The sequence below is a fragment of the Lasioglossum baleicum genome, chromosome 18 (genome assembly GCF_051020765.1).
Source record: "Lasioglossum baleicum chromosome 18, iyLasBale1, whole genome shotgun sequence".
NCBI lineage: Eukaryota > Metazoa > Arthropoda > Insecta > Hymenoptera > Halictidae > Lasioglossum > Lasioglossum baleicum.
Window position 1 is genome coordinate 5,664,119 of NC_134946.1, and position 12,361 is coordinate 5,676,479.

Sequence of the window (12,361 nt, forward strand, 5' to 3'; positions counted from 1 at the left end):
TCGTAATTAACAGAATTGTCACTGAGTGGCTATTACGGGTGAGCGAGTACCCGGAAATTTGGGTTCGAGTCGGATAGCCTATTTTCCCCGGGTTCGGGTCGGGAGCCGAAAATTAGTCTATGATATTTGGGTTTCCGAACAATATACATTCTCAGGTTGCCGCTCAACCCTAGTGGCTATATGAAATTTAATTTTGGTGTCTCAGAAACGTATTTACCTGGTCTGTTGGTAGTAACGTAAAATCATCCGGGGGATTTGTGATGACGTATCGCTTGGATGAGGCATCGCACGATGAACTCGTGTCCCGAAACCTAAAAGATCAAACCTACTGTTATTCTCTGAACGACGAGAAGGATGTCAAGCAAGATGTACGACTTGAACTAAACACACCATGTTTAATATCGGAACTAAACTAAACTAAATTAAACGTAGGCAAACAGTAACTAAGCACTAAACAAATAGATGACACCAAAGAGAAATAGAAAGATAGAAATTGAGAGAGAGAGAGAGAGAGAGAGAGAGAGAGAGAGAGAAAGAGAGAAAGAGAGAAAGGAGAGAGCGAGAGAAAGAGAGAAAGGAGAGAGCGAGAGAGAAGAGAGTGTAGGTGAGAGAGAAATAGAGAAAGAGAGAGAAAGAGAAAGAGAGACAGAGAATTGTAAAAAATGATAGGTATTTGTTGGATGAAGGCAACTTACGGTTGACGTTTCTTTTTTTTTCATGATGCAAAAACGGAAAATGTAAAAGTATGCGGCAAAAAATCATAAATCACATAGTAAGTACGAGAATGGTACAGTAAAAAGATAATTAACGGCAGTGTAACAATCGCAGCAGCCAGATGAGACATCTTTTAGAGACGTAAGATAAATGTATCATGTGTACAGTAATCCAATAAATACCATCGAGAGAAGGAAAAAAGTCCGGTACCTGTACCTGTACAGACCAATGCACAGCATTCCATACGACTTTAATGCTGCGACAAAGAGGTCACCGTACTTGCCTCCTTCGCCATACTGAGCCAGGGGCCCATCATACAGTGCAATCTGGCCAACTCGACACCGATCTCTGTTGGCCAGGCTATCAGCCGTGCTTTAAATAATGAACATCATTAGTTTCAAGCCATAATAACCTTACCCAGTCAGCCAGGCCTGCCTTGAGCAGATATCGAGCACAGCCTAGCGACCAGATGGCGGACATTATCATGTCAAAACAACGTTCGAAGCTGCTCGAAGCATAGGATGCTCGGAATCTGCTCGATTCTGCTGGGTACACCCTGCCAGCATAAAGCGCTGCTTCTACTGATGCAGAAGCTTCCGGGCAGATGGAAGGCAACTCGGTCCTGGATTCTGCCTCGCCGTAAGAGGGCAGCACGGTCGCACTAATGTGGCGAATTCCGTTATACGGAGCAGGTTGCGCTAATGTTAGTGCCACCGACGAGAATACCTCGTCTGTTTTAGTGCAACGCAAGCAAAGTCCAGGACCGGGCTTCCTTCCATCTTTCCGGCAGCTCCTGCCGGGCAGACGCTGCCAGCAGAATACCATGCAGCTGCTGACGCAGATGCCCGGCCAAAACCGAGCATTTTGCTTACTAGGTAGTAAGCACTCTTCCTAGGACAAAGTATGAATGTTTGTTACAACTTACCTATAACCACCTCTTAAACCTGCTCCTTCAGCCAGTATTAATTCTAGTTCAGGCGTTGCTCCACCAGTGATCAGCGACCGGATCAAAGTCAGCGCATTTTGGTTAAAATACGTCTGCAATAGAAATATGCACGATAATGAAACCTTGCACAAAAACGCACTAATTAAGGGTTGATCCTGAAACGACTACTAACCGTTGACATTAACGAGTCTAACACACTGACGGCAAAGGCAGTACCGCAGGCGAAGGGTTGGGTGAGGTAGAGTTCCGTGTCCGGATCGTCGTCGTCGTCCTGGTCAAGGAACTGCACGTTGCTATCATTTACAAGTTCTAGGGAAGAGAAACCGATTCGATACATCAAGATTATTGCTGATCCCTACATTGAATTAAGCTTCGATACCTGTTATCATTGGCACGTTAGCTCCATAAACGGATCCTCGTCGCTGTAAAACGATCGGGCTGCCAACTGCGGTTAAATTACCTTGCTCATTATTTGCTGCAATTGCCACTTAATGTTTAATTACATGTTGGGGAAAGTTTGAACCGTGAAACGTAACCAAACCAAAGCTCGATGTTTTTAGAGATTACTCTTTGCGGGCAAGATGTAGTGTGATTTTAAGCTGACTAGACACTATATTAGCTCTATCAATTATGCCAGTGTCTCATAATTTCTCTTATTTAACTGTGCTTTCGTTATTGTTAGAGGTGAAGGCAAAACGAGTGCTTCTCAGTAAATACTAATGCGTGCAGCGTATAAATGCAGCGTATCGTGTAAGGCGATGCTTTAGTATATAGTTACAAGTGTCGGTGTATAGTTTTAATTACAGCACAATGCACTTATAATTATAACACTAGTCTAACTAAGAGTTTTCTCACGAGTCAAAGAATTGTAACTGGACATTGTTTGTGGTGTGTTCATACTAGAAAGCGATACTAGTAAGCGATACATGTGTCAATAAAGATACTCTAATGTTATTGTTACTCCATGTACTAAATTTGTCAAGGTATTCATTGTACTTTCAAGACTGCACTATATCCTCTCCACGAAGAGCAGCGGAACGCTGTGCATACCTTGGCTGAGTACTCCAATCGTATCATCAAAGGTCATGGCCTTGATATTAAGGGACGCGAGGATAGCCTCCTTGTCGGCGAGGGTGGGGTCATCATTGCTAGGCACTTTAGCCGACAGGATGCAACACATATCGCACAGATTCACATTCACGGCGCGTAAATCTGCTCTGCTTAATGGTGAACCCTGTAAGAACCATGTGTCATTCATAATATAGGCCACAACTTTTATTTCTGACTCTTTTGAAAGGTTACTACTGGGTGTTCTTTTTAACTGAAAAACAGATGGTGTTTTTTATATACTATTCAAGATATCAAGAACAATTATTATCAGAAAGGTTGTTTGGTTTACAATGACACATTGCATTGCAAAATGTTTCTTTTGTATGAAATTTAGAGGAACTTTCAAGATCAATTAAATTTTTTTGTATGGAATATTGTACCCTTAATTGCACAAATTGTTGATCTTGAAATACCTTTCAAAATTTCAGTACCAAAAATTATTTGTACCACGCACTGTCCAGGTGTATACCAAGCAACTTATGATAGTAATTCTTTAATATTTTTTATAGTCATCAAATTATTTCGTAAGTTCCAATTAAATAGAACACCCAGAACAGGATGTCACCAATTTAGAGGTATAATTTGAGAAATGTTATCTGATCAAGTACAAATGATGATCGGAGATAGAGACTACAGGATAAGGGGAAGTGTTCACTCAGAATCATCATCTGCTGTCGATCCGATTATGTTATATACGGAAATTAATTGAAAATGTAGAACAATATTTTTCCTGTGCCTACAAATAAAACTATTTTTAGTGCTATGTTAAGAAGCAGGTAATTATAATAAACTAAACGTTTCTATCTAAAAGAATTTGGGAATATTTTATTGCAGTAAATAATTAAAAATTATTTGAAAGAAAGAGAATGCGATTTTTATCAAATCAAAAAGTTGCTATTTTTTTTTAATGCAATCGTTGCTAATAACGATATTTAATATTATGTTCCATATTTTCAATTAATGTTTTATTACATCGCCAGTTTGATGACACCCTATGTGAAGGAGAAGAGGGTAGAATTTTCTAGATTGTATACACAGGCTGTCTAGGGAGAAGTACAACTGGAATTAATTCCTGATCTACTGGATTTGTGAGATACTAAGACTATTTAGGAAAACAGTTTAAATTTTAAGCATTATATGTACACTTCTGATATAAGATTATTTCAAGTTCCATTTCATTCGCATGTACATATAATAAACTATTAAATAAAGTTGCTTGATTCATGGTTTTAATTGAATTTAACAATTTATGGAATATTGGACGGACCTTGGTGTAATCTTAGAACACAGAAGCATTATGTATTATAGTACACATTTTTTACTAAATTTTACGCAGGGGAATGAATGTTACTCCTACTACCGTTTAGACATTACGCCAAACGATTCAAATTATTGCAAATCTTGGTTTCCAATATTTCAGGAAAATATTCTGTGTAATACTTGTGTGACTTCTCAAAAAACATTATGAAAGGAAAGTACTTTTGAATTCTGAATTGAGAGTGTTACATTTTCAATTTATTAGTCATCGAATAGCAGTTCTTGGAATGAACTAGAGTTGGCTTCATCTTAAGAATTGCTATCCTTCGATGATACTATGATCTGTTTCAATGAAAGCAGACATAAAGGGTGAGACAATAACTTATCGATCATCTCTGTACTTTCAGAAATGTAAGAGAACTGTGTTTATAAAAAACAAAAATAAGAAAAGAAAAGAGTCTCTAAATTTTCCGTCGGTGACCTAATTAATATACAAAAGGATTAGGGTTCTAGTCTCTACACTCACAAAAAACCAGATTTGAATAAGGATCAACAGTATTTGCTATCTGACTGAGAAAATACGATTCAGCTGGGCTAGCATCCCAAATAGCAAACAATTACGAAGGTATTTCAGGATCTAGATTAGGACTCCTTATAAGACATCTGTATGCTATTGTAACACTAACAGCGCCCTCGATACCTTTCTAAACTATAAGCAAAGTTCTCCCGTATCTCAAGAAGTGACAGAGACAAGATGGAAATGATCACTAGACTGCAGATCTCGATACAATTATTAAAAAAACAATAAAACATAAAATGTAGTAGTGTTCTACACAGGTATTGAACAAAAATATGTGTTTACAAAAGTTTTGACTACAACGAATCACGTGATGTCATGTTTTCAAAAACTCCATTTAAAAAGGATACTGATGTCCTTGAAACTTTGTTAAAGAATAACCTTGAGAAAAAATTCTTTTCAATTTTACATGTGCCTCTTCGAATAATCGCAATTAGTAAATAACTTTATTTAGATAGCTAACCTTGACAACATATAATCTGAATGTTATCGAAAAACTATATTATTATAGCTAATTTTCAAGAATCTACTTCATGCAGTCCAGCGATGCTGTTCAACCCTGGTCAACTTTCACCGAAAGAAAAAAGAAAATGGACAATGGAGAGATAGAGAAAGAGAGAGAGAGAGAGACAGAGAGAGAGAAAATTTTGAGCAGCGTGAAAGGAAAGATTCCAGTTTCAAAGTAGACTTTTAGCGGCAGTGAAGGCGCTTGGGCGACTGAAGGTAAAAACGTTGTTTACGTTTAGCACTGATATCTTTGGTAGATTCTGCAACATTTTCCACTCGCGGCGGATGTAGTCCACAGACCCAACTATCACTACGTGTTTAAGCTCGTGGTAATGGAAATTGGAAGCTCGTAATGGCATGACAAGGTTTCTCAGTCCGATGAGGGGCGAGTCGGGATCGGCGAATAGGCAGACTACGACGTGCCCGTTGAGGACCGTCATGGCTGCCTGGTTCCGATCCAGTATACAGTCTTCGAGGTTGCGGGACGGGCTCCAGTGGAACATGCCCGTCGAGTCGTATTTCATTTCAGTTTTCTCGAAGTCGAAGTCCTTCGCCTGGTCGTCAGCGATTCCGACCTGCAGGCCGCCGTTGTTGTTCACGTTCGTGCCCCCTGATGCTCTGCTCGTTGGCCTAAAATCAGTTCCACAGTCTCGCCAATCTTAATCGACACATTCTCTATTGTATTCCAACATTTAACATCGAAGATATATTAGGTGGGTGCATATTGAATGTCTGAGTTGGACAATACTGTGACTAATATAGTTTCTAAGCCAAAAGATAAAGGTACGTTTGTATAGGACAACAAGTTTTGGGTAGTTACATCTTGCATTCAATATGCCCCAAACTAACAATAAGCTATCAACTATAACAACCAGCTTCTTGACGCTACTCTTTTCTTCACTAGTTATAGAATATAATGATCTGAATATCAAGGTCATGTGAAGGTTACGCTGTAATAAATTGTTAATTGCATCTTTACAGAGAGAGAGAGAGAGAGAGAGAGAGAGAGCAACAGTGCGAAAATAAAAATATGGCGAATAATGATATGGAAATGATTTGATTTAAAATATAAGTGAACATTTTGCAGAAATTAAGGTAGTATTCGTTAGTATAAAGTAGTATTCTATGACACGCGACCTTCACACATTAACCTTGAATGGGTATATCCCTACACTAGTATACCTAATATTTATGTAGTCCCTACTATACTACTGGAAACATTTATTAATCTATTTTAATTCTAGCATTAACCAAAATGTTAATTCAACCCCGTATATTATGAGATCCCTACAGTTAATTAAATCAATTATTGATTACAAAACTGTATTTATGTATTTATTAGTAAAACTTACACTCACGCTTATAATCAGTTGGACCATTTTAACAACAAACATTTCCAGTAGCATATATTGTTTACGTTCTACACAGAAGAAACATATTTACCTGTTATACCAGATTTAGAAAAACAATAAACTAATCTCTACCAAATAACAACTATAGCACTCAGCACTATAACAAACCCTCAAAAGGGGATTCCCCTCCCAATGTTCTCCAGAAAGATTACTTTTTATTTATCAGAACCATAATTCTCTTCACATGGAAACAATGAATGTTAATATTATAAGATAAAATATAATTATTATCTCATATTACCAGATACATTACACGATAAACATTTTATCAATAAAACTTGCAAAAACAATCCTCCACTTTGCCAGATTTTCGATAGTAGTTTACTTTGATAGTAGATACTTTTATTAACATAATTCGACAAATATTTCACATTCTCACTTTCAGAGCTCTCCATGCAGAGAAAGTATAACAATACGTGCAAAGCTGTGAATATAATTATACAATTAGGTGTCCCAATGATTAATCCACTGCCGTCTCAACCATACCAAATTCCTTTCACCACATGCTACTTTAAAATTCAGTAGACAACCAGAAAATCATTAAAATAATCAGTGATTTTAATCAGTAAAACATTCGAGGAATCAGTCAGAAATCTGTGGAACAATGATTCGCACACCTGGAGGTCAGTTTCAAGGTGAAACGGTTATTGGAAAATAATGGCAGGTTTGTATAAAAAATAGTCGTTATCCACATGCAATTTTATAGCAAGCGTGCAAGCAGCATTGAAAATCCGATATTTTCGAGAATGAACACCCGCACAACGTAAGACAATGTTAACGAAAGAAGCATACATGAGTTTTTTGACTTCGTAGGCGAGATGGTAGCCAGGGTATGCGGACTCCTCTTGCGATCTGGAATCAGAAGGATTTTGCAACGTTGGATTTATATTCGCACGGAACCTTGGGCTTCATTGATTCACATCGAAATTTCGGTCTACGCTGAACGCACGTGACAATAAAAACAATGAGATCATCAAACATAAGAATTGTTCCCAAATTTTGTTTATCTATGTCGCAATTAGAAAATTGAAAACCGACTTTTATCGACGATTCACGATCACAGATGATTTTTGCCTGTCCCTACACTTCCGGTTGAGACACAGAGTCGAAATTCGGTCGGATATAATTAAAGCGGTCAGTTTCGGTAAAATATGAACGATAATGACTATTCTAAAGATGAACTGACTATGAAAAAAACCAAGTCCGATTGTCGTGGGAATGATTCTGGATCGCATGGAAGTTCTCGAATGAAAACCGTTTAGTTAGATGGTTCGTGTACTTACTGTGGCGGACGAAAGTATTTGCAATCTCTAACAGATTTTTTTTAGTTGAATATGATTTTTTTATTATCCTGTCAAGTTCAGATAGATGGGAAACATTCTAGACCTAGATTCAAGTGACAATAAATTATCTTAACTCATTTTGAAGGGTGAACATTCTTTTAAGTAATGCATCTTAATCTACTGCAAAGTCTGAAAGAAACTCTCAACTTTTAACGGTTGAGATTACAGGGTCGTTAACAAAATCTTCGTAAAAAATGTCGTACAATAATTTAACTTGGCTCCCTACTCCTGGCTCCTCCTCACCAAACTCCTGTGGAGCGTAGGATGAGGTTAGGGAGATTAGGATGTTGATAGTGGGGGAACCGGTATACTAGTAACGGGAGTCGTAAAGCCTCCATCTTTGCCCCTAACTTTTGTCCGCCACTGTACGTAGAATTAAAGTAACATGCTAATTAAAACATTTCGTCGGAAGAGGATCTATGAAATAAACTTCAGTGCATTCGATAATGTGCAAACTTGTTCGTTCAGAGGTTCCCCGTTTAAAGTTTGTATATTCCGTAGCAGAGATCTGTAGACGTGAATTCTGTGGAGATATCTATGAGGTTATTCAAAGTGATACGATGCAGAAATTTCGCGTAAATCATTTCTCAGAGAGATTAGAGAAGGATATGTTTTACTAAAAATTAGATCACTTGCAGTTGGATAACCGTTTTTTGTTTGTGCAGCTTACGAGAAATATCATTGTGTGATCGAGAGTTTGGACAGTTCTAATCGTGCAGCTATTGCAGGGCAAGTATCATAATCGACGACAGAGAAGAGTGACAGGAAGTCGAAGAACGTTTCAAGACTTGTGCAACTATCTTTACAGTAGAACCTCGATTAACCAAATTAACAGCACTTATGTGTTGTAGTATCCTACTTAAGTAGGGCGTAGGACCTATTATAGTAGACTTAGATCTAAGCCAGATCTAACTCAGACCTACTACAATAGGTCCTACGCCATACTCAAAAAGAAATCAATTTAGAATATAAGAATTCAGATAAGTGGAGCTCTGTATTACCGACCCAAAGGTGAATTCGTGTATTGTTACGTTTTCAAATACATATTACTTTCTATGAATATTTGATTGCACGATTAGTGGTTTTAAGATATGAGATATTATACTGTAACACTTAACCACGTAATGCGATATGGCGATTTTCAGGCCTTATGATCGTTATTTTCAAATATCTATAACGTTACGAAATATATTGTATATCACCGAGTTTGGAATAGTTTACAGAACTCTTTTTATGCAAAAGACCTCTCCATAGCTTTTGTGATTAATGCTCAACAAATTTACCAATCAAAAACCTGAAAGCCATAATTAGTGAATTATTCACTGGATGTTCGACGAAAGCGATGGACAATTACTGGTTTCATCAATAACGCGTGGACATATACATACGTATGTATATGTACAGTTGACCACAAAATTCTACATACGTATTGTTCTTGAATTTCACATACACATTGTTCATCAACTCCGTTTTTTTTAAATTGTATATTCTTGAATATACACTTGTCGATGCAGCTTGTAATTCTCTGTAGAGACAGAAAAAGTACTAAACCACTTATAGCTGAAAATCATTAGTTCAGAAAATGTTTTGATGTTAACGTGGCGGCTTGTGCCATTTTCAAATTGAGAATGTCTCCTGAACTAATAATTTACAGCCACGAGTAGTACCTTAGTAACTTTTTCATAAGAAATTACGAGTTAAATGATTGATTCTATTTCAAAAAATAAACTTGACCTTCACACGACCTCTACGCGTCGACTTACAAAGAAAACCACCAGTCATGTGAAATTACTCGTCCATCAGAATCATTGTTACTAAAAGTGGATTTTTGTGGTCTACTGCAGATAAGTGTTAAGTAACTGATGCGGTGAGATCTACACGCAAAATGGGCCTCAGCTGCACCAATTTTTGTACAACATTATTTCTGCATAATTAATCGTGTCTCTCTCGTGGAGCACGCACACTTGAAATGCGCGATACATTGAATCGGGTGTTTAACACTAATCAGGTACCTTTGATTGTACGGTTGAGTCGGACTTGTCAAGGAATCGCTCGGCGCTCGGTTCACGTTTGGTTTCACCTTGTTTACCTGCTTCGTCGAGTTCATCATGGTCATCCCGACGGAGTTCCGATGGTTCCTCATGGCTGCAAAACAACAATAAATTATATCAATATACAATTATAAAATGAACTTCGTAACTTCGTGACCTTGAATATCTCTCTTACCCTTAACGATAAAAAAAGATGTCGAGGGAAGATACTGTTTGTAAATATTATGATAACTGAAGAAATGTCCAGGAGGTCATAGTTTTTGAGATTCCAATTGTGCTGGCTGATTCAGCTATGTATGACACCCAAATTATATGTAAACTATTTGGTATATGAAAAAATGGTTGGAACGAAAGTTGTATGGTCTTAAGGCTGGCATACAATGTAATAATTAGTGTTTCATATTTTGCTTTTTTTATCGAGACATAACAGTCACCTCGAATTTGTTCAATGTGAAGGCTACATTTTTATCTTGTGGTTGCCAAAACATCTCAAGACTATACAACTTTCGTTTCAACCATTTTTTCATATACCCAATAGTTTACAAGTAACTTAAGTGGCACTCTTAGCTGATAGGCCCTGTAGATCCGGTGATTTAGAAATTTTGAAAAATATGACCTTGAGAAACATTTCTTGTCTGCCTTAATATTTGTCCATTAGGGCCAAACAATGCTTTCCTATGACATTTTTTTCTACTGTTGAAAGCAAGCGACATATTCGAAACGACATAATCACACATTCGTGCTTGTACACATAGATAAATACACAGAGTAAGTCACTGAAGACGGGGTGCTGGAATATTTCCAAAACTGTCGATGGTATAGACAAATATTTCAAACAAAAGTGAAACGGTTTCGAGGGGTGTATAGATTGACCTTGGTAGCTTTTTGGTAGTTGGTGTCATTGAGGACATTTGAAGGTCAAGTTTGTTTCTGTAAAGGTAACATATATTTCTGAATGCATTAGTTGATGCAGTGTTTAATCCTTTATAAAAAAAGTATTAAACAATTTCTGGCTAGAAACCATTAATTCAGAAGACATTTTTATTTGAAAATGGTGATGTTCAAATATGTTCTGAGATAATGGTTTAACCATGATACTTTTTTAAAAGGTTGCATACAGAAGTGCACTAAAAATATACGTTTCCATTTTAAAAAAAAGAGAAAACAAACTTCACCTTCAACCGTCCTCTATGGATAATACTTTTGGAGTTGATTGTAAATTAACATCACGATGGTTCAGATTTGAAAAATCATTGTTTAGTCACTCAGACGAGAGTCACCATGTTCGTTGTACAGTGCAACATTGATTAGATAGTGTGATGTAGGATAGGTGAAATTAGGTTCGTTCGAAACTCACCGTTAGGGTCGTCTCGATCACGACTGACTTCACCTACAATTAATAGACCAGTATTAATCGGTATCTGGACACGTGGCCCGGCGCCCGCTAATAGACAAAGCAACAATGGTTAAGACAGAGTGTCACACTGATCGTGACCTAACTCCCCCCTTTATAGCGTATTATACTTGTTATCAGCAAGAGCCTACAGCCCCATGCTTACAGGCACGCATACTTTATCCCTTGCACGTGCCGCCATAATGTTTTCGGATGGCCAACGTTGCCAGCGTAGTCGTCGAATTATGCGTTCTCCAAAAATACATCCAGACCTTATGAAAATGTTTATTTCTATTCTACGTTGCAAATATTTCATTTTATTCTTTTTTAATCGATTTTATTTTCTATAATCATTATAAATTAATCAAGTATAATAGTGTGTTGATATCTCGAACTATACTATAATTTTATGTAATGATTATAAGTAACAAATACAATTACAATTTATAATAACTTTCATTTCTTCTCAAGGTAGACAGAGTATTTTATGAATACCCAAAGCACTATGTATTGTTATTAAAATTTTATTAGCATAGTATAATAAGTGTAATATACGGAATAAGAAACATTATTCTGTCGGAAATTAAGGTTTCGAAAAATCGAGTGTACTAATAATAAATGCGTAATTAGAGCCCGGCATAGTTCGCGGAAACCTAACCACGTCGGCCATCTTTGACGCGCGCGCTAAGCGTCCGCAGCGGACAGTTATCAAGCGGTTAGGCATCTGTCACGATAATCAGATGAAACACCACCTATACGTAAGTATAAAAAATCGATCGATAAAAAAAGATGAAAAAGAAACACGAGAAATTCTCATGAATATAGAATATATGGAAATGTGCCCTGTCTAGTGTTACCATGGAAAGAAATTGTAATAATAAATGTATCGAATGCTACCGTGCTCTCTACAAACTATAGTATATATTATCCTTCTGCAATCGATAATATATAAAATGACACAAAGAACGTACGATTATGTAATAATAACCGATCAATGTATATTATATGTATAATGTATACTTATAGAACACGTACAAGTGACACACATCGA

At 37.1% G+C, this 12,361-nt stretch overlaps 1 protein-coding gene across 46 annotated transcripts in view; it reads right to left on the minus strand.

The window, feature by feature from the left end:
* The window catches only part of Slo (calcium-activated potassium channel slo), a 132,711-nt gene that overhangs the window by 3,432 nt on the left and 116,918 nt on the right, over nt 1-12,361 (minus strand). For 40 of the 46 annotated variants that reach the window (XM_076442414.1, XM_076442388.1, XM_076442378.1 and 37 more), the window contains 10 exons: nt 11,275-11,307; nt 9,879-10,011; nt 7,316-7,375; nt 5,345-5,741; nt 2,711-2,894; nt 2,040-2,105; nt 1,833-1,969; nt 1,640-1,752; nt 925-1,086; nt 218-311 (listed from right to left, as the gene is read on the minus strand). In XM_076442414.1, the coding sequence (XP_076298529.1) occupies nt 218-311; nt 925-1,086; nt 1,640-1,752; nt 1,833-1,969; nt 2,040-2,105; nt 2,711-2,894; nt 5,345-5,741; nt 7,316-7,375; nt 9,879-10,011; nt 11,275-11,307 (1,379 nt within the window). The remainder of the gene's footprint in view (nt 1-217; nt 312-924; nt 1,087-1,639; nt 1,753-1,832; nt 1,970-2,039; nt 2,106-2,710; nt 2,895-5,344; nt 5,742-7,315; nt 7,376-9,878; nt 10,012-11,274; nt 11,308-12,361) is intronic. The other 6 variants (XM_076442377.1, XM_076442416.1, XM_076442413.1 and 3 more) reach the window with 3 other exon arrangements.